The sequence below is a fragment of the Zeus faber genome, assembly GCF_960531495.2.
Source record: "Zeus faber genome assembly, chromosome: 18".
NCBI lineage: Eukaryota > Metazoa > Chordata > Actinopteri > Zeiformes > Zeidae > Zeus > Zeus faber.
The window spans coordinates 30,013,778-30,036,793 of NC_137210.1; the positions used below are offsets into that span (position 1 = coordinate 30,013,778).

Sequence of the window (23,016 nt, forward strand, 5' to 3'; positions counted from 1 at the left end):
CTGTCGCTCCTCCTTTTGCCTCCTCTCCTCCCCCTCTCTCTGTGTCTCTCTCATTCCGTTGTTCTCTCCTTTCAGCTGAGAGAGTTGAAGCTCCAGTCTTTCTTTCTCCTCCTCCGCTCTCCTTATCTTCTCCTTCACCTCCTCCCCTCTCTCTCTCTCCTCCCTCACTTGTTCTTGGCTGACCTGTCGTTCTGACGCCAGGCGGAGATGTAGTCTCTCCACCTCCGCCTTGTTCTCTCTCAGCTCTGAACACATCTCCTCCCTCAACCCCTCCATCACGCTCTTCATGGCCTCCTCCTCTCCCTCCCTCCTCCGCAGCTCAGTGCTCAGCATGTCCCTCTTCTCCTCCTCCTCTCTGCTCCTCTTCCTCAGCTTCTCCACCTCCGCTTGCAGTCTCTCCCTCTCGGTCATCCCTCGCTCTAGCTCACCTCTCAGACACTCCACCTCTCCTGCAGGAGAGAGGGAGGGAGAGACACATCTGTCTGTCACACAGGCAGACAGAGTGACAGACAGACAGACAGTGACAGGTAGACAGACAGTGACAGGCAGGCAGGCAGACAGACATGGAGACAGACAGGCAGGCAGGCAGGCAGGCAGACAGACGGACAGACAGACAGACAGACAGGCAGGCAGGAAAGTAGACAGACAGACAAACAGGCAGACAGGCAAGCAGACAAACAAAGTGACGGGCAGACAGACAGACACACAGACAGACAGGCAGGCAGGCAGGCAGGCAGACAGACAGACAGACAGGAAGGCAGGCAGGCAGACAGGCAAGCAGACAAACAAAGTGACAGACAGACAGACAGGCAGGCAGGCAAGTAGACAGACAGACAGACAGGCAGACAGGCAAGCAGACAGACAGGCAGACAGGCAAGCAAGCAGACAAACAAAGTGACGGGCAGACAGACAGACACACAGACAGACAGACAGACAGACAGGAAGGCAGGCAGGCAGACAGGCAAGCAGACAAACAAAGTGACAGACAGACAGACAGACAGGCAGGCAGGCAGGCAGGCAAGCAGACAAACAAAGTGACAGGCAGACAGACAGACAGACAGGCAGGCAAGCAGACAAACAGTGACAGGCAGGCAGGCAGGCAGGCAGGCAGGCAGACAGACAGACAGACAGACAGACAGACAGACAGACAGACAGACAGACAGACAGACAGGCAGACAGGCAGGCAGACAGACCGTGCAGGCTGTCTCTCCTCTCCTGGACAGTGTGTAGTTGTTTGTGTAGTCGACCTGTCTCCACCTCCCCCTGTGAGAGCTGCTCCTTCAACACACAGAGCTGCTGGTGGAGCAGCACGGAGAGAGACCTGCAGCGGCACACACATTGATCATGCTCTTCACCTTCTGTTTTCACCGCTTTGACAAAGTCAACTCATGTTCCCAGGGTTAGAAAAAGGAGAGCGTGAGACAGACAGACAGACGGTGCGTACCTCAGCTGCTGCAGCTCGTCCTCGTTCTGCTCTCTCTCTCTCTCGGCCGCAGACAGTTTTTCGTTGGTCGCCCTCCTGTCTTTCTCCTGCTCCTCCCTGTCTCTCTCTCCTCTCCTCCTCTCTTCCTCCAGCTGCTCACACACTGCTGCATGCTGGGAGCGCAGCTGCACACGCACAGTGCAAACACATATCTCAAATACTTTTTGCAATTATTGAAAAACTTTGATTTTCAATTAAAGTAAAATAATGACATATTTATTTATTGAATAATGATTTATTTTTCCTATATTCTTATTATTTACAATCATTTAAATGTGTCATTTTTGGTTTTGCTCTTTCCATGAAAACAACTGTCAAACATCAGCGCTAACATGAGCTCAATATTACTTATTGATCACTTGTTATTGATCACTTGTTATTGATCACCTATCCACCTATACATGAGTAAAGACAATCAGAATCCAGTATCCCTCTAGGCCTTTTTCCACAGAATGGATGGATGAAGAGCTGCTCTTCCTTCTTTACCTCTTTCAGCTGCTCTTGGTCTCTCTCTCTCTCCTCCGTCAGTCCGTCCACCTCCCTCCGTCTCTCCTCCTCCACTCTCTCCATCTCCGCTGCTTTCTGCGTCCTGAAGCAGGAGATTATTCAGGGATTTAAACATATCACTGAAATAAACTGTACTTTTAATATAGTTTTCAGCACTAGTGTGTACTGTGTGCACTGCATACTATGCACTAGTTAGTGTACTGTGCACTAGTTAGTGTACTGTGCACTAGTTAGTGCACTAGTTAGTGTACTGTACACTAGTTGGTGTACTGTGTAGTACATACTCAAGCTGCTGGTGTTCTTCCCTCAGCGCACTCAATTCACTGAGCAGTGACGCCATGTCTGAAGAAAACTGCAACACACACACACACACACACACACACAAATAAGTCGGAATTCCAAAAGTGATGTACAGACAGACAGGCATACAGACAGGTACTACCTCCAGTAGCTGTGTGTTGAGCTCTCTCTTGTCCACGGCCAGTGCTTGGTTGAGGGCGGCCATCTTGTCCAGAGCGTCTCTGCTCTCTGCCAAACGTCTGCTGAGCCGAGACTCAGAGGAGGACAGAGCCTGGACGCTGTCCCTGCTCTGAGGACACGAAGGGGCAGGAAATTTACTAGTACACTACTCCCTAGGCAGGAATATATCTAGTACACTACTCCCTAGGCAGGGGAATATATCTAGTACACTACTCCCTTGGTCGGATGCAGTGTGTGTACAGTGTGTGTACAGTGTGTGTACCTGCTGTAGAGCCTGCCTGGCATCAGAAGCCTCTTCTTCTGATCTCTGTCGGTCGCGCTGCTCCCTCTCTATCACCCCCTATAGGACAACACACCCATTACATGAAGCTTAGCACGCACACTAACTAGGATTGTATTATGACTGAATTATAGTATTTGTACCTTTAAAGTGTGTACTTCCATGCGGCTACGTGTTTCTCTCTCCGTCAGTTCAGCTTTCTGACGCAGTTCCTCCTCCACCCTGAAACACACCACCTTAGATGACCAAAGATACCACCTTTAACTACTAAAAATTATGTCAAAAAAATACCACCATAAGTTACAGAACACACCACCTTAAATGAGGATAAACACCATTTAAGTTAATGCATACACTGCCCTAAATTACTATTAATACCACCTTGACCACACTGTCTTGAATGAAGTTACTGTACACACCACCCTAAATTACCATTAACACTACATTAACTTACTGTATACACCGCCTTAAATTACTACAAATAGCACTGAAATGACCACAAATACTGCGTTAATTACAGGAAAAAAAAACGCCTTTATGGATCAAAAATACCACCCTATTTGACTGTGTTGTCACTATAAGTTATCTATGTACCACCTTAAATCATGTAATTCTATGACATACAACAGCAGCATTACACCAAGTACTGAAGGAGTGTACACTGTGTGTAGTACACTGTGTGCAGTACCTTTTGTGTCTCTCTCTCTCCATCTCGCTTCTTCTCTCCTCCTCTCTCTCCCTCTCTCTCCTCAGTCTGTCGTTCTCTCTCTTCACCTCCTCCTCCCGCTTCTCCACCTCCTCAACCTGAGTCTGGAGGGAGGCGGCCACGCCCCTCTCCCTGGAGCACACACACACACACACACACACACACACACACACACACACACACACACACACACACACACACACGCACACACACGCACGTACAAGCACACACGCACACACGCACACACACATACACAGTATTTTGTTAAAAGAAACTCATATTTACTAAACTTTGTATACTATAATAAATAATAATGTGTGTGTGTGTGTGTGTGTGTGTGTGTGTGTGTGTGTGTGTGTGTGTGTGTGTGTGTGTGTGTCCCACCTGGCCAGTGCCTGCTGTGTGTGTGTGTGCTCTTGGCGTGCATGGAGGTAGAGTGTGTGTGTGTCCTGCAGCTCCTTCTCCATCTGAGCGACACTGTTCTGCAAACAAACATTCTTGTCCTCCACCCGCCTGACGGAGGAGGCCGCGTCCTGCACGCACACACACACGCACACGCACACGCACACACAAACACACAGGTAAATACGTGGCGGTCCTCAGGGTTTGCTCCGGCAGCCCAGCAGGTGGTAGTTGCCCTGCAGCCTCCTGGCTGGTGCAGCTGCTCAGCTTCCTGTTCCAACGTAACATGTGGAAGGTAAAGGAGGAGGAAAGAAAAGCCAGAAGGAGCCACAAGGCTGCTGTTGAACTCAATCAACAACTATAACAACGTAGGATCTATTCATCTGTAGTTCTGACAATGAAAGTATGTTTTGGGTCCTGTGTGTGTCCTTGGGGAGTGACGCCCTCTCGTGTGTAATGGAGACATTGCAGAGGGAGCGCTGCCTGCGCCACTCCTGGTTTTATTTCAGATCTATGTTATTTTACGCAAGTTCCCATTGAACAAAACAGAAAAGTACAGTGTGTCATACGTCAGTCATAACCTGTCAGAGAACTTGGCACCAAACAACATGAACATGAACATGAACATGGAACATGGAACATGAAACATGAAACATGAAACATGAAACATGAACATGAATATGAATATGAATATGAATATGAACATGAACATGAAACATGGAACATGAACATGGAACATGAAACATGGAACATGAAACATGGAACATGAACATGAACATGAATATGAATATGAATATGAACATGAAACATGAACATGAAACATGAAACATGGAACATGAACATGGAACATGGAACATGAACATGGAACATGAAACATGAAACATGGAACATGAACATGAACATGAATATGAATATGAATATGAACATGAACATGAAACATGAACATGAAACATGAACATGAAACATGAAACATGAAACATGGAACATGAACATGGAACATGGAACATGGACATGAAACATGAACATGAACATGAATATGAATATGAACATGAACATGAAACAGGAACATGAACATGAAACATGAACATGAAACATGAAACATGAAACATGGAACATGAACATGAACATGGAACATGGAACATGAACATGGAACATGGAACATGGAACATGAACATGAAACATGAACATGAACATGAACATGAACATGGAACATGAACATGAACATGAAACATGAACATGGAACATGAACATGGAACATGAACATGGAACATGAACATGGAACATGAACATGAACATGGAACATGAACATGGAACATGAACATGAACATGGAACATGAACATGGAACATGAACATGGAACATGGAACATGAACATGAACATGAAACTTGAAATATGAACATGAAACATGAACATGAAACATGAACATGAACATGAAACATGAACATGAAACATGAAACATGAAACATGGAACATGAACATGAACATGGGACATGAACATGGAACATGGAACATGAACATGGAACATGGAACATGAACATGAACATGAAACATGAACATGAAACATGAAACATGGAACATGAACATGAACATGAAACATGAACATGAACATGAAACATGGAACATGAACATGGAACATGAAACATGAACATGAACATGGAACATGAACATGGAACATGAACATGAACATCAACATGAACATGGAACATGAACATGAAACATGAACATGAACATGGAACATGAACATGGAACATGAAACATGAACATGAACATGGAACATGAACATGAACATGAACATGGAACATGAACATGGAACATGAACATGAAACATGAACATCAACATGAACATGGAACATGAACATGAAACATGAACATGAACATGGAACATGAACATGAAACATGAACATGAACATGAACATGGAACATGAACATGGAACATGAACATGGAACATGAACATGAACATGAACATGAACATGAACATGAACATGGAACATGAAACTTGAAATATGAACATGAACATGAACATTAACACACTCTGTTTTAAAAGTAATAAACACTGTGACTGAGATCTGATCAACGGGTCCAACATGTTTTACAGAACTTCAACCACATGCAGCAACTCCAATGTACAAGAAATCCCACATGATGTACCACTACTGAAGGTGTGTTCTTTGATGTACCACTACTGAATGTGTGTACTTTGATGTACCACAACTAAATGTGTGTACTTTGATGTACCGCTACTGAATGTGTGTACTTTGATGTACCACTACTGAGAACTAAACTACAGTTTAATTTGTCCTAAAATTACGCTGAATCTCAACTTGGAGAATTGGTTGTAATATTCTGGTGGTAGTAGTACTGTGGTGGTAGTAGTACTGTTGTGGTGGTAGTACTGTGGTGGTGGTAGTACTCGGGTGGTGGTAGCATTGTGGTGGTAGTAGTACTGTGGCGATAGCAGTATTAAGGTGGTGGTAGTACTGTGGTGGTAGTAGTACTGGGGGGTGGTAGTACTGGCGTGGTGGTAGTATTGGGGTGGTGGTAGTACTATTGTGGTGATACACCAGGATTAGCAGTACTAGTTGGTACTGGTAGGACTAGGCGTGGCAGTGTTGTTGCAGTGTGGCTTGCTGACCTGCAGTTCCTGCTCCCTCCACTGGAGGGCGCTCTCAGCGTGGGCCAGCACCGACAGCAGAGAGGCCAGCTGGTCTTCTGGAGCTCCGCCCCCTGGTACGGAAAGACCAGGCCTGGACTTCAAAAGCCTGGACTGGATCCAGAACAGAGTCCGGGTCAGAGCGACAGGACTGAGAGGAAGTGGACTGATCCTGGGCTGAGGGGAGGACCAACTCGCTTCATTCTGAGAGGATTCTCAGGAAATCGGGTTTGATATAATCATGGCAATTGAACTTGATACTGGTGACTTAAAGAAATTCAATTCAGGTTCTGGGGTGGATGTAATCCGCTCTCTGGTAAAACATGAACCTCTGAACAGCCACAACCTGCTCCGGGACACGCAGGCTCCATCTCATAAAAGACAACATCAAGTGTCAATTATTTAGAGTTTCAGCTTTTGTCAGTTTCTCCAAAAATTTGATTTCTATATCTATTATATTGTTCTCAGGCCGCCTGGTTACTTGTTATTGTATTCATAATTAAATCAATTGATTAATAAAATAAACAAGCCTATTTTTCATGTCTATTCTTATTTCTAAGTCTCTAGAAATAAGAACTCTTTTATTACAGAGGTGTTAATACCGTTTAAAGCAGTTGAACGTTTAATTATGACATCATTATTAAATACAGAAATATTAAACCGATAAATCAATGAAATCATTTTTCCTGTAAATGTCTCCTCGTAACCTGTCATTAAGGAAAAACACAAAGTTCATCCATGTTTTAACTGAGCAGCACATGTGCTCCTTGGGAACAAGTAAACATGGAGTTCTGCTGACCTAGACTAGACTCAACTAGTCTCAACTAGACTACACTAGACTACACTGAACAAAACTGGACTAGAGTAAACTAGACTAAAATAAAGTTTAACTACACTAAGCTAGATCAAACAAAACTACACCGGACTAGATTAATTTACCCTGAACTCCATTCAATTAGACTAGAGTAAACTAGAAAAGACTAAATAAGACAAGTTTAAACTTAAGTCAACCAGATCAGACAAGACAAGAGTTAAACAAAACTAGACTAAATTAGAATAGACTAAACCAGAGTAAACTAGACTAAATGAGACTAGACTAAACTAGAGTAAACTAGACTAAATGAGACTAGACTAAACTAGAGTAAACTAGACTTAGACTAGACTAAACTAGAGTAAACTAGACTAAATGAGACTAGACTAAACCAGAGTAAACTAGACTAAATGAGACTAGACTAAACTAGAGTAAACTAGACTAAATGAGACTAGACTAAACTAGAGTAAACTAGACTAAATAAGACTAGACTAAACTAGAGTAAACTAGACTAAATGAGACTAGAGTAAACTAGAGTAAACTAGACTAAATGAGACTAGACTAAACTAGAGTAAACTAGACTAAATAAGACTAGACTAAACTAGAGTAAACTAGACTAAATGAGACTAGACTAAACCAGAGTAAACTAGACTAAATGAGACTAGACTAAACTAGAGTAAACTAGACGAAATAAGACTAGACTAGAGTAAACTAGACTAAATGAGACTAGAGTAAACTAGAGTAAACTAGACTAAATAAGACTAGACTAAACTAGAGTAAACTAGACTAAATAAGACTAGACTAAACTAGAGTAAACTAGACTAAATGAGACTAGACTAAACCAGAGTAAACTAGACTAAATGAGACTAGACTAAACCAGAGTAAACTAGACTCAATTAGACTAGACTAAACTAGAGTAAACTAGACCAAATTAGACTAGACTAAACCAGAGTAAACTAGACTAAATGAGACTAGACTAAACTAGAGTAAACTAGACTAAATTAGACTAGACTAAACCAGAGTAAACTAGACTAAATAAGACTAGACTAAACCTGAGTAAACTAGACTAAATGAGACTAGACTAAACTAGAGTAAACTAGACTAAATGAGACTAGACTACATTTACATTACATTTACATTTAGTCATTTAGCAGACGCTTTTATCCAAAGCGACTTACAATTGTTCAAACACCGACGGACGCAGCCATCAGGAGCAATTAGGGGTTAAGTGTCTTGCTCAAGGACACTACAGCATGCTAGCAGGAGGAGCCTGGGATCGAACCAGCAACCTTTAGATCACTAGACCACCAGCTCTACCGCCTGAGCTACCATCCCCCTAGACTAAACTAGACTAAATGAGACTAGAATAAACCAGAGTAAACTAGACTAAATGAGACTAGACTAAACCAGAGTAAACCAGACTAAATGAGACTGGACTAAACTAGAGTAAACTAGACTAAATGAGACTAGACTAAACCAGAGTAAACTAGACTAAATGAGACTAGACTAAACCAGAGTAAACTAGACTAAATAAGACTAGACTAAACTAGAGTAAACTAGACTAAATGAGACTAGACTAAACTAGAGTAAACTAGACTAAATGAGACTAGACCAAACCAGAGTAAACTAGACTAAATGAGACTGGACTAAACTAGAGTAAACTAGACTAAATGAGACTAGACTAAACCAGAGTAAACTAGACTAAATTAGATTAGACTAAACCCGAGTAAACTAGACTAAATAAGACTAGACTAAACTAGAGTAAACTAGACTAAATGAGACTAGACTAAACCAGAGTAAACTAGACTAAATTAGACTAGACTAAACCAGAGTAAACTAGACTAAATAAGACTAGACTAAACCAGAGTAAACTAGACTAAATTAGACTAGACTAAACCAGAGTAAACTAGACTAAATAAGACTAGACTAAACTAGAGTAAACTAGACTAAATGAGACTAGACTAAACTAGAGTAAACTAGACTAAATGAGACTAGACTAAACTAGAGTAAACTAGACTAAATAAGACTAGACTAAACTAGAGTAAACTAGACTAAATGAGACTAGACTAAACCAGAGTAAACTAGACTAAATTAGACTAGACTAAACTAGAGTAAACTAGACTAAATGAGACTAGACTAAACTAGAGTAAACTAGACTAAATGAGACTAGACTAAACCAGAGTAAACTAGACTAAATGAGACTGGACTAAACTAGAGTAAACTAGACTAAATGAGACTAGACTAAACCAGAGTAAACTAGACTAAATGAGACTAGACTAAACTAGAGTAAACTAGACTAAATGAGACTAGACTAAACCAGAGTAAACTAGACTAAATGAGACTAGACTAAATGAGACTAGACTAAACCAGAGTAAACTAGACTAAATTAGACTAGACTAAACCCGAGTAAACTAGACTAAATGAGACTAGACTAAACTAGAGTAAACTAGACTAAATTAGACTAGACTAAACTAGAGTAAACTAGACTAAATGAGACTAGACTAAACCAGAGTAAACTAGACTAGATTAGACTAGACTAAACCAGAGTAAACTAGACTAAATAAGACTAGACTAAACCAGAGTAAACTAGACTAAATAAGACTAGACTAAACCAGAGTAAACTAGACTAAATTAGACTAGACTAAACCAGAGTAAACTAGACTAAATGAGACTAGACTAAACCAGAGTAAACTAGACTAAATGAGACTAGACTAAACTAGAGTAAACTAGACTAAATGAGACTAGACTAAACCAGAGTAAACTAGACTAAATTAGACTAGACTAAACCAGAGTAAACTAGACTAAATGAGACTAGACTAAACCAGAGTAAACTAGACTAAATGAGACTAGACTAAACTAGAGTAAACTAGACTAAATGAGACTAGACTAAACCAGAGTAAACTAGACTAAATGAGACTAGACTAAACTAGAGTAAACTAGACTAAACTAGAGTAAACTAGACTAAATGAGACTAGACTAAACCAGAGTAAACTAGACTAAATGAGACTAGACTAAACTAGAGTAAACTAGAGTAAACTAGAGTAAACTAGACTAAATGAGACTAGACTAAACCAGAGTAAACTAGACTAAATGAGACTAGACTAAACCAGAGTAAACTAGACTAAATGAGACTAGACTAAACTAGAGTAAACTAGACTAAATGAGACTAGACTAAACCAGAGTAAACTAGACTAAATGAGACTAGACTAAACCAGAGTAAACTAGACTAAATGAGACTAGACTAAACCAGAGTAAACTAGACTAAATAAGACTAGACTAAACTAGAGTAAACTAGACTAAATGAGACTAGACTAAACCAGAGTAAACTAGACTAAATGAGACTAGACTAAACCAGAGTAAACTAGACTAAATGAGACTAGACTAAACCAGAGTAAACTAGACTAAATGAGACTAGACTAAACTAGAGTAAACTAGACTAAATGAGACTAGACTAAACCAGAGTAAACTAGACTAAATGAGACTAGACTAAACCAGAGTAAACTAGACTAAATGAGACTAGACTAAACCAGAGTAAACTAGACTAAATGAGACTAGACTAAACCAGAGTAAACTAGACTAAATGAGACTAGACTAAACCAGAGTAAACTAGACTAAATGAGACTAGACTAAACCAGAGTAAACTAGACTAAATGAGACTAGACTAAACTAGAGTAAACTAGACTAAATGAGACTAGACTAAACTAGAGTAAACTAGACTAAACTAGAGTAAACTAGACTAAATGAGACTAGACTAAACCAGAGTAAACTAGACTAAATGAGACTAGACTAAACTAGAGTAAACTAGAGTAAACTAGAGTAAACTAGACTAAATGAGACTAGACTAAACCAGAGTAAACTAGACTAAATGAGACTAGACTAAACCAGAGTAAACTAGACTAAATAAGACTAGACTAAACTAGAGTAAACTAGACTAAATGAGACTAGACTAAACCAGAGTAAACTAGACTAAATGAGACTAGACTAAACCAGAGTAAACTAGACTAAATGAGACTAGACTAAACTAGAGTAAACTAGACTAAATGAGACTAGACTAAACCAGAGTAAACTAGACTAAATGAGACTAGACTAAACCAGAGTAAACTAGACTAAATGAGACAAGATTAAACCAGAGTAAACTAGACTAAATGAGACTAGACTAAACTAGAGTAAACTAGACTAAATGAGACTAGACTAAACCAGAGTAAACTAGACTAAATGAGACTAGACTAAACTAGACTAAACTAGAGTAAACTAGACTAAATGAGACTAGACTAAACCAGAGTAAACTAGACTAAATGAGACTAGACTAAACTAGAGTAGACTAGACTAAACTAGAGTAAACTAGACTAAATGAGACTAGACTAAACCAGAGTAAACTAGACTAAATGAGACTAGACTAAACCAGAGTAAACTAGACTAAATGAGACTAGACTAAACTAGAGTAAACTAGACTAAATGAGACTAGACTAAACCAGAGTAAACTAGACTAAATGAGACTAGACTAAACCAGAGTAAACTAGACTAAATGAGACTAGACTAAACCAGAGTAAACTAGACTAAATGAGACTAGACTAAACCAGAGTAAACTAGACTAAATTAGACTAGACTAAACTAGAGTAAACTAGACTAAATGAGACTAGACTAAACTAGAGTAAACTAGACTAAACTAGAGTAAACTAGACTAAATGAGACTAGACTAAACCAGAGTAAACTAGACTAAATGAGACTAGACTAAACCAGAGTAAACTAGACTAAATGAGACTAGACTAAACTAGAGTAAACTAGACTAAATGAGACTAGACTAAACCAGAGTAAACTAGACTAAATGAGACTAGACTAAACCAGAGTAAACTAGACTAAATGAGACTAGACTAAACCAGAGTAAACTAGACTAAATGAGACTAGACTAAACCAGAGTAAACTAGACTAAATGAGACTAGACTAAACTAGAGTAAACTAGACTAAATGAGACTAGACTAAACCAGAGTAAACTAGACTAAATGAGACTAGACTAAACCAGAGTAAACTAGACTAAATGAGACAAGACTAAACCAGAGTAAACTAGACTAAATGAGACTAGACTAAACCAGAGTAAACTAGACTAAATGAGACTAGACTAAACCAGAGTAAACTAGACTAAATGAGACTAGACTAAACCAGAGTAAACTAGACTAAATGAGACTAGACTAAACTAGAGTAAACTAGACTAAATGAGACTAGACTAAACTAGAGTAAACTAGACTAAATGAGACTAGACTAAACCAGAGTAAACTAGACTAAACTCTATCAAACTAGATGAGATTGAACTCAATGTGGCGAGTAAACCAGTGCACCAGGACCAGTCAACCAGTCTCACCAGTTTAACGACCGCCTGACAAACAGACTGGAAGCTTCTCTCCATTTCTCTCTGCCTCTCCCACTCCTTCTCTCTCTCCTCCGCCCTCCTCCCTTCTTCTCTTCTCTCCTCCTCCCAGCACTCCCTCTCCCTCTCCTGGGCCTGCAGCGAGCGAGAGAGCTCAGCCATCCTGACAGAGAGAGAGAAGAGAGAGAGAAAGATTTTTTTTTGATTTTTAAAGCATCTTTATTTTAACAATTTCTCTAGTTCACAGTTACAGACAATACAACAAACACACTTGGTTCACTAACAGAGTCCTACACGTTAAAAACAGACTGGAAGCACAGGTCGTCCTCCACCAGGGAGCAGATGGCGTCGTTAAAACACCACAGCTTGATGAAGACGTCCAGACTCTTCATCAGTCTGTGAAAGTTAAAATCAATCAAGACTCTGGCCCTGACCAACGCTACAAACACTCTTCCTAAAACACTCTCCTTTCCCCTCAGTTTGTTCCTCCTCGTGAGGTAGATGGCCATCTTCGCTTCCCCGACTAGAAAATTAAGCAGTCGCCATTTCTCTGCGTTGGCCCTGTAGTATCCAACCCCAAAAATAAAACAGTTTCTGGACCACTCCTCCTTAAAGAGCTTAAAACTTTCCTTTAAAAGACTAAAAAGCTCTAAAAGTCTGTCGCACTCTGCAAAACAGTGAAACACGGACTCTGGCAGTTTGCAGAATGGACATTCGTTTGCGACCGTGGGATTAAAAACAGAAACAAAGCTGTTGACAGCTATGGCTCCATGTAGGACCCTCCATTGGAGGTCCCCCGTCCTTTTCTTGGAGGGAGCTTTGTAAAAACTCCTCCAACACAGCTCCTCCTGTCCCCCCATCTGGAGCCGTCCCCTCCAGACAGTGTCCTGCCGCCCCTCCAGTCCCTTCCTATTTAAAACAACCACACACTCTTTGTTAAAAGCCTTCCCGCTGGCTGTGTGCAGGTACAGTTCTGCATAAAGTGCCCTGTGCAGCAGCTTCCCGGAGGACCCCTCCAGGTTGGGGGTCAGGGTCATCTCCGGGAAGGATCCTCCGGGTTTGGCTCCTCCGCGCCTTCGCCGTACTCCTTCAGCAGGGCCAGCTCCTCCTCCGTGAGCGCCTCCCTCCACCTCTTGAGCACCAGGTGTACGATCCTGGTGGACCTCACCCCCAGCCGCACCGCCATGGCCTCGCCGTCCTGCAGGTCGCTCCCCGCCGCCGCCACCACCTGCCTCAGGGTCAGGACCCCTGCCTCCCTCAGGATGCTCCTCAGTCCTGGAGTGGCCCCGTCCTGCACATCCAGCCTGGCTCCTCCGATCACCGGCTCCTCCAGGAGCCAGTGGAGGGAATCTGCGGCCTCCCTTTTCCTGTTCTTAAATAACCCCCATGCTTTAAAAAGCTCCTGATAAAAACGGGGTAAGCCCGACTTGTTTAGAAGACTCGTGTCCATTAAAAACAACGAGCGGTCAAGTCCCATCCTCCCAGTCCTCTTTAAGACCAAGCCCGCCACGTCCTTCCAAACGTTAAAGTACCCCGTTAACAACTTCTGCACAAACTGTAACCTAAAAGTTGCCACTCTGCTTTTGATGTCCACCACACCGTGCCCCCCTTCCTCTTTAGGCAGAAAGACCTTTTCCTTCCTGACCCAGTGGAAATTCCGCCCCCAAAAGAAATCCATCAGCTCGGCCTGTATCTTCCTAACTAGCAGGTCTGGTGGTTGGACACAGGCCACTCTGTGCCACAGCTGTGAGGCCACCAGGTTGTTAATAATGAGCGTCCTGCCCCTATAGGACAGCTGTGGCAGTGCCCACCTCCATTTTCTTAGCTTGCCCTGTATCTTTCCTAGCAGTCCTTCCCAGTTCTTCCCCACCACACTTTCACTCCCTAAAAACACTCCCAGATACTTAAACCCATCCCTTCGCCACCGTAAGCCTCCTGGCAGTTTTAAAAGTCCCCCCCTCCATCCGCACACAGCCAGCGCTTCGCTCGTGTCCCAGTTGACTTTCGCTGCTGATAGCAGCCCAAAGTCCCTGACGATCCCCTCCAGTTTGCTGATTTCGTCCTGTTTCTTTATTAAGACAATGACGTCGTCCGCATAGGCTGATAGAATGTGGCTTCTCTCGAGACCGTTTAGAAACACACCCTCGATGTTCGTCCTTAATTGACACAGCAATGGTTCTATGGCCAGAGAGTACAACATCCCTGAGAGGGGGCAGCCCTGTCTCACCCCTCTACGCACTTTAAAAGGGCCGCTCAGCCCTCCATTAATCTTCAGTATACTCTCGATGTCCTGGTACAAAAACTGGATCATGGCTATCAGACCAGGGCTGAGGCCAAAAGCCTCCAGAGTTTTCCAGAGGTAAGGGTGCTCAACCCGGTCAAACGCCTTTTCCTGGTCTAGCGAAATGAGCCCAGTTTCAATGCCCAGAGAACTAGAGACGTCCAAAATATTCCGAATTAAGGACACATTGTCCAGAATGGACCTACCAGGCACACAGTAAGTTTGGTCCTGATGGACTACCAGGTCCATTACCTCCCTCAGCCTGTTGGCCAGCGCCCTCGACAGGATTTTATAGTCCGTGCACAGAAGGGACACAGGACGCCAGTTCTTGATCTCCTGCAGGTCTCCTTTCTTGGGTAGGAGAGTGATGACTGCCCTCCTGCAGCTGACTGGCAATAACGTATCTTTAAAAACTTCATTAAAAACCATTAAAAGGTCCTCCCGTAACTCCTCCCAGAACTCTTTGTAAAACTCAGCAGGAATCCCGTCGATGCCAGGGGCCTTACCCCCCTTCATGCTCTGCAGGGCCGTGGAAAGATCCTGCAGGGTCAGAGGTTCCCCCAGCACCGCACTGACATCTTCCGGGACCCTGGGCAAATTCCCACAAAAGGAGTAAAACAGTTCTTTTTGCTCCTCGTACTCACTTCTGTACAGCTCTGTGTAAAAGTCCACGGCTCTCGTCCGGATCTCCTCCGGCCTCCTGAGCTCCTGTCCTGTGTCTGATCTCAGGGCGTGGATAAACCTGCTCTGCCCGTTCCTCTTCTCCAGGCTAAAAAAGAAACTAGATGGTGCGTCCATCAGTGCTGCGCTCTGGAAGCGAGAGCGGACCAGCGCCCCCTGCGCCTTGGTGCCTAGTAGGTCTGCAAGAGCAGCTCTTTTAGACTTGAGGTCCTTAATGTGATCTCGATTCCCAGTGGGTTCCACTACACCCTGTAACTCCACAATGTCAGTCTCCAGATCCCTCATAGATCTGGTGATGTCCCGTGTGACATTGAGAGTATACTGCCGACAGAGCTGCTCTATCTCCCTCTTCCCATAGTCCCACCACAGTCTTAAGGAAATAAAATCCTGCTTTCTGTCTCTAAAACCTTCCCAAAAAAACCTAAAAGCATCCTTAAAGTTGGAGTCACATAGTAGGGTGGTGTTAAAATGCCAATATGCGCTTTTGGGCTTTACATTGGCGATAAAAACACGGCAAACAACCAGGGAGTGATCGGTAAAACCAACAGGCACCATTCTACATTCCTTAAAAATGTTAAAATGGTGCTTAAAACAGTAAAACCGGTCTAGTCTGGCCAACGATAGAAAGGTGCCTCTGCAGTGCACCCAGGTGTACTGTCTTTCATCCCCGTTGGTTCTCCTCCACACGTCCGTTAGCTCGTTCTCGCTTGAGAGCAGCCTCATCGCGTTCTGCGATGCTCTGTGCGGCTCACAGTGGTTCCTGTCTAACAGGTCGTTCTCGGTGCAGTTAAAGTCACCTCCTAGAAACAAAAACTCCCCAGTACGAGCTTTGCTTAAAACCCCATTTAAAACTTGCAAAAAGGTGACTCTGTGTGGTCCTGTGGTGGGAGCGTACACATTTATAAAGACAAACTTATGATGCCCAAATGCTGCCCTCACCACCATCAGTCTGCCCTCCACCACCTCCTCCACCTCAAAGGATGCTGGGGCAAAGCTCTTAGAAAAGAGAAGAGCCACCCCCCCGCTGGTGGTGCTCTTGTGGCTTAGCACCACCTCCCCCCCCCCACTCCCTCTTCCAGTCAGCCTCATTGCCAGAGTCACTGTGGGTCTCCTGCACCAACAGCACATCCAGCCTCTTCTGCTCCATCAGCTCGTACAGCAGAGACCTCTTGGCTGCGTCTCTGGCCCCATTCGCGTTCAGCGTGCTGATGTTAAAGTCACTCATTGCAACGGAAAAGGGAAACAGCCCGAACAGCAGCACCCACCTCCACCTCCTCCCCATCCTCTCCGTTGTTCAGCTCCTTCCTGATCTTCTGCACTATTTTCTTTAGCCTGTACACCTCCTGGTCCGTGAACCCTCCTCTCCCCTTACTCCTCATCTGTTGCTGGGCCACGTTCGCCAGCAACTCCTTGTCTGAGAAGAAGTCCTCCACCTTAATCCCTTTCACATTCTTCGTCCTGTGCAGAAACGCTTTTATTTTGCCCACACTGTAGCTTTTTTTGCCCTTTTTCTTCTTTACGCCGAGAAAAACCTGCCCCTCACTGTCTGCAGCAGAGTCCTCCTCCATCCAGGACTCCGACTCCGAGCCTCCCTGCTCCACCTCCTGACTTGCCTTCCCCTGGCTTGCTGTCCCTCTCTTCGCCTGAGAGTCTCCTACCATATTGTTGGACTTTCTTTTGAGCCGGGGGACTCTCAACCGATCGTCCTCGTCCCCCATCTCAAAGTCACTTCCTTCCAGTGCCTCCTCCTCCCTAGCTACGTCACCTGCACTCCTTTGACTTTGTTCCGTAGCTTCCTTTCCTTCATCAGTCCCCTCCTGTCCCCCCGCACCCACCTGCCTGTCTTCCGGACCCTCCTCCTTCCCCTCCTGTCCTCCCACCCTTACCTGCCTGCTTTCCAGACCCTCGCCTGCCTCCCCCCGTGTCTCCACGCTCACCTGGCTGCGCCGTCTACCTCCACCCGTTCCCTCCTGCGGCTCCACATCCCCCCCCCCCCCCCCCCTTTTTTCCCCTGCCCCTCGCCTGCCCCCTCCTGTGCCCCCACCTTCACCTGTTTCTTCTCCTTTCCTTTCCGCCCTCCACCTGTCTCCCCCTGTGCCCCCACCTCCACCCGTCTTTCCCCTGCCTCCTTTTGGCCCTCACCTGCCTCTCCTGTGCCCCCACCTTCACCTGCTTTTCCCCTCCTTCCTTCTGGCCCTCCCCCGCCTCCTCCTGTGCCCCCTTCTTTGCCTGTTTTCCCCCCCCCTGCTCCCTCCTGTGCCCCCACCTTCGCCTGCTTTTCCCCTTTCTGACCCTCACCTGCCCCCTCCTGTGCTCCCTCCTTGTCCTGTCCACCCTTCTGCCCCTCACCTGTCTCGCCGTCTGCCTTCTTGCCTGGACATGCCCTGACCTGGTGTCCCTCCCCACCGCACCCAAAGCACTTGGTGGTGTCAGTGTTGACAAACACCACGTAGTCAAACTCATCCGCCCTGATTTTAAAAGCTACGTTTAACTCCGCATCCCTGTTGTTCAACACCATCAGGACGTGTCTCCTGTGCGACACCACCTGCTTGAGCAGCGGCGACTTGCACCCCAACGGGACTTTTTTAACTGGCGACACCACCTTCCCGTGCCTCGCCAGTTCCCTAGTGAGGGTCTCATCTTTAATGAATGGCGGAACATTCGCCAGATTCACCCTCTTCGCCGGTGTGGAGAGAGGCAGGACGGGAACGAACATTTTGTTCACCGTAACGCCGCTCGCCACCACCGCGTTCACCTTGTCTACACCGTCCAGGAAGATGACCACCGCGCTGTTCATCCGCGCTGCGGACACAACGCTGCTGTAGCCGACAGCCTTCCCCACCGCCAGGCTGCAGTCCTCCACCGAGACCGAGGAAGACACGGGCAACTTAATGCCGTGCTTCCTCGTTAGCTTGGTGAGGTCCGACATGGTTGCGGACCCGCACCACCACCACCACCACTACCACCACCACCCCCCACCCGCTGTGCGCACACCCTACAACCAACAAAAAAACGAAACCCGTCACCAACAAATAATTATAAACATACAATTGATAGAAAAAGTTAGAGAGAAAACCACTCACTCTACCAAACGCTGACACGCTCCGCTCGCTCACACCTCCAATCACTCAGAGAGAGAGAGAGAGAGAGAAACAGAGAGAGAGAGAGAGAGAGAGAGAAGAGACAGAGAGAGAGAGACAGAGAGAGAGAGAGAGAGAGAAGAGACAGAGAGAGAGAGAGAGAGAGAGACAGAGAGAGAGAGACAGAGAGAGAGAGAGAGAAAGAAGAGAGAGAGAAGAGACAGAGAGAGAGAGAGAGAGAGAGACAGTACCATCTCAGAACTACCTCTATAAACACAACACCTTTAAGGCAGAAATGAAAGATGAAAACCCACCTTTCCTTCAGCTCTGATACCTCTCTCTCTTTCTCCCCCCTCTCTCTCTCCTCCTCCTCCCGCGCTCTCTGCTCCTCCGCCCTTTCTTGCCGCTGCAGTGCTCCCACGCTGGAGGAGGTGGGGTCAGGGCGGGAGGAGGAGACGCAGGAGATGAGAGAGGAGGAAAGAGAGGAGAGATCTGCTCTCAGCTCCCACAGGTCTCTGCAGAGGAAACAGCTCACATTACCACTTAACAACCCCCTTCAACCATGAAACTAAATGTAAACCAAATGTAAACTAACTATAAACTAAATGTAAACTAACCATAAACTAAATGTAAGCCCGATGTAAACTAACCATAAACTAAATGTAAACCAAATGTAAACTAAACATTAACTAAATGTAAACCAAATGTAAACTAACCATAAACTAAATGTAAACTAACCATAAACTAAATGTAAACCTGATGTAAACTACCCATAAACTAAATGTAAACTAAATGTTAACCAAATGTAAAATAACCATAAACAAAATGTAAACTAACCATAAACAAAATGTAAACTAACCATAAACTAAATGTAAACTAACCATAAACTAAATGTAAACCCGGTGTAAACTAACCATAAACTAAATGTAAACCCAATGTAAACTAACCATAAACTAAATGGAAACCAGATGTTAACTAGCCATAAACTAACTGTAAACCAAATGTAAACTAACCATGAACTAAATATAAACCAAATGTAAACTAACCATAAACTAAATGTAAACCCGATGTAAACTAAACATAAACTAAATGTAAACCAGATGTAAACTAACTATAAACAAAATGTAAACCAGATGTAAACTAACCATAAACTAAATCTAAACTAGATGTAAACTAACCACAAACTACTTGTAAACCAGATGTAAACTACCCATAAACTAAATGTAAACCAGATGTAAACTAACCATAAACTAAATCTAAACTAGATGTAAACTAACACAAACTACTTGTAAACCACATGTAAACTACCCATAAACTAACTGTAAACCAAATGTAAACTACCCATAAACTAACTGTAAATCAAATGTAAACTAACCGTAAACTACGTGTAAACCAAATGTAAACTAACAATTAACCAAATGTAAACTGACCATAAGCTAAATGTAAACCAAATGTAAACTAACCATAAACTAAATGTAAACTAAACATAAACTAAATGTAAACTAACCATAAACTAAATGTAAACCAAATGTAAACTAACCATAAACTAAATGTAAACTAACCATAAACTAAATGGAAACCAGATGTTAACTAGCCATAAACTAACTGTAAACCAAATGTAAACTAACCACAAACCAAATGTAAACTAACAATAAACTAACTGAAAACCAAATGTAAACCTGATGTAAACTAAACATAAACTAAATGTAAACCAGATGTAAACTAACTATAAACAAAATGTAAACCAGATGTAAACTAACTATAAACAAAATGTAAACCAGATGTAAACTAACCATAAACTAAATCTAAACTAGATGTAAACTAACCACAAACTACTTGGAAACCAGATGTAAACTACCCATAAACTAAATGTAAACCAGATGTAAACTAACCATAAACTAAATCTAAACTAGATGTAAACTAACACAAACTACTTGTAAACCAGATGTAAACTACCCATAAACTAAATGTAAACCAGATGTAAACTAACCATAAACTAAAACTAAACTAAATGTAAACCAAATGTAAATTAACCATAAACCAACTGTAAACCAAAGTAAACTAACCATAAGCTACCTGAAAACCAAATGTAAACTATTCATAAACTACTTGTAAACCAGATGTAAACTACCCATAAACTAAATGTAAACCAGATGTAAACTAACCATAAACTAAATCTAAACTAGATGTAAACTAACACAAACTACTTGTAAACCAGATGTAAACTACCCATAAACTAACTGTAAACCAAATGTAAACTACCCATAAACTAACTGTAAATCAAATGTAAACTAACCGTAAACTAAGTGTAAACCAAATGTAAACTAACAATTAACCAAATGTAAACTGACCATAAGCTAAATGTAAACCAAATGTAAACTAACCATAAACTAAATGTAAACTAACAATAAACTAAATGTAAACTAACCATAAACTAAATGTAAACCAAATGTAAACTAACCATAAACTAAATGTAAACTAACCATAAACTAAATTGAAACCAGATGTTAACTAGCCATAAACTAACTGTAAACCAAATGTAAACTAACCACAAACCAAATGTAAACTAACAATAAACTAACTGAAAACCAAATGTAAACCTGATGTAAACTAAACATAAACTAAATGTAAACCAGATGTAAACTAACTATAAACAAAATGTAAACCAGATGTAAACTAACTATAAACAAAATGTAAACCAGATGTAAACTAACCATAAACTAAATCTAAACTAGATGTAAACTAACCACAAACTACTTGGAAACCAGATGTAAACTACCCATAAACTAAATGTAAACCAGATGTAAACTACCCATAAACTAAATGTAAACCAGATGTAAACTAACCATAAACTAAATCTAAACTAGATGTAAACTAACACAAACTACTTGTAAACCAGATGTAAACTACCCATAAACTAAATGTAAACCAGATGTAAACTAACCATGAACTAAAACTAAACTAGATGTAAACTAACCACAAACTACTTGTAAACCAGATGTAAACTACCCATAAACTAAATGTAAACCAGATGTAAACTAACCATAAACTAAATCTAAACTAGATGTAAACTAACACAAACTACTTGTAAACCAGATGTAAACTACCCATAAACTAACTGTAAACCAAATGTAAACTACCCATAAACTAACTGTAAATCAAATGTAAACTAACCGTAAACTAAGTGTAAACCAAATGTAAACTAACAATTAACCAAATGTAAACTGACCATAAGCTAAATGTAAACCAAATGTAAACTAACCATAAACTAAATGTAAACTAACAATAAACTAAATGTAAACTAACCATAAACTAAATGTAAACCAAATGTAAACTAACCATAAACTAAATGTAAACTAACCATAAACTAAATGTAAACTAACCATAAACTAAATGTAAACCAAATGTAAACTAACCATAAACTAAATGTAAACCAAATGTAAACTAACCATAAACTAAATGGAAACTAACCATAAACTAAATGGAAACCAGATGTTAACTAGCCATAAACTAACTGTAAACCAAATGTAAACTAACCACAAACCAAATGTAAACTCACAATAAACTAACTGAAAACCAAATGTAAACTAACCATAAACTAGTTGTAAAACAAATGTAAACTAACCATAAACTAAATGTAAATCAAATGTACACTAACCATAAACTAAATGTAAACCAAATGTAAATTAACCATAAACCAACTGTAAACCAAAGTAAACTAACCATAAGCTACCTGAAAACCAAATGTAAACTATTCATAAACTAACTGGAAACCAGATGTAAACTAACCATAAACTAACTGTAAATCAAATGTTAACTAACCATTAGCAAACTGTAAACCAAATGTAAACTAACCATAAACTAACTGTAATCAAATGTAAACTAACTGTAAATTAACCCTAAATTAATTCCTTATATAACTACCCCTAAAGAACTAAACTCAGTCTAAACTATTTCAAAATAAACGCAAACAAGACAGAAACCTATCTCTACATCTAGTTACTTCTATCAATTTACTTCTCAAAACTAATGATAAAAAAAACTAACTCTACACTAACTCAACAGGTAACTGTAAACTACCTCTACATCAAAGTAATCAAAATGACCGTAAACTAACTCAAGTTAGTAAAGTGAGTTAAATTCATTCGATTAACTTAACTCACTGAAAAGCTTAGAAATTACTCCATTAGTTACAACTACATTCAGTTTGACTATGTCCTAATTAACTAGTTGTTATTTAAAGACTAGGCTAGAATGTAATAGTTAACATATAGTAACACTTGTTAACTATA

General features: G+C 41.9%; 1 protein-coding gene across 1 annotated transcript in view; it reads right to left on the reverse strand.

Annotated features, from left to right (window-relative positions):
• LOC307244005 (uncharacterized protein) overlaps positions 1 to 23,016 on the reverse strand; it is a gene marked incomplete at its 3' end in the record, with an annotated part of 29,628 nt that overhangs the window by 46 nt on the left and 6,566 nt on the right. The window contains exons 9-21 of the mRNA XM_080018977.1: positions 19,039 to 19,239; positions 12,677 to 12,845; positions 6,492 to 6,623; positions 3,841 to 3,989; positions 3,439 to 3,588; positions 2,894 to 2,972; positions 2,733 to 2,810; positions 2,433 to 2,579; positions 2,275 to 2,342; positions 1,970 to 2,072; positions 1,445 to 1,608; positions 1,194 to 1,321; positions 169 to 449 (exon numbers count right to left, since the gene is read on the reverse strand). Coding sequence (XP_079875103.1) covers positions 169 to 449; positions 1,194 to 1,321; positions 1,445 to 1,608; positions 1,970 to 2,072; positions 2,275 to 2,342; positions 2,433 to 2,579; positions 2,733 to 2,810; positions 2,894 to 2,972; positions 3,439 to 3,588; positions 3,841 to 3,989; positions 6,492 to 6,623; positions 12,677 to 12,845; positions 19,039 to 19,239 — 1,849 coding nt within the window. The remainder of the gene's footprint in view (positions 1 to 168; positions 450 to 1,193; positions 1,322 to 1,444; positions 1,609 to 1,969; positions 2,073 to 2,274; positions 2,343 to 2,432; positions 2,580 to 2,732; positions 2,811 to 2,893; positions 2,973 to 3,438; positions 3,589 to 3,840; positions 3,990 to 6,491; positions 6,624 to 12,676; positions 12,846 to 19,038; positions 19,240 to 23,016) is intronic.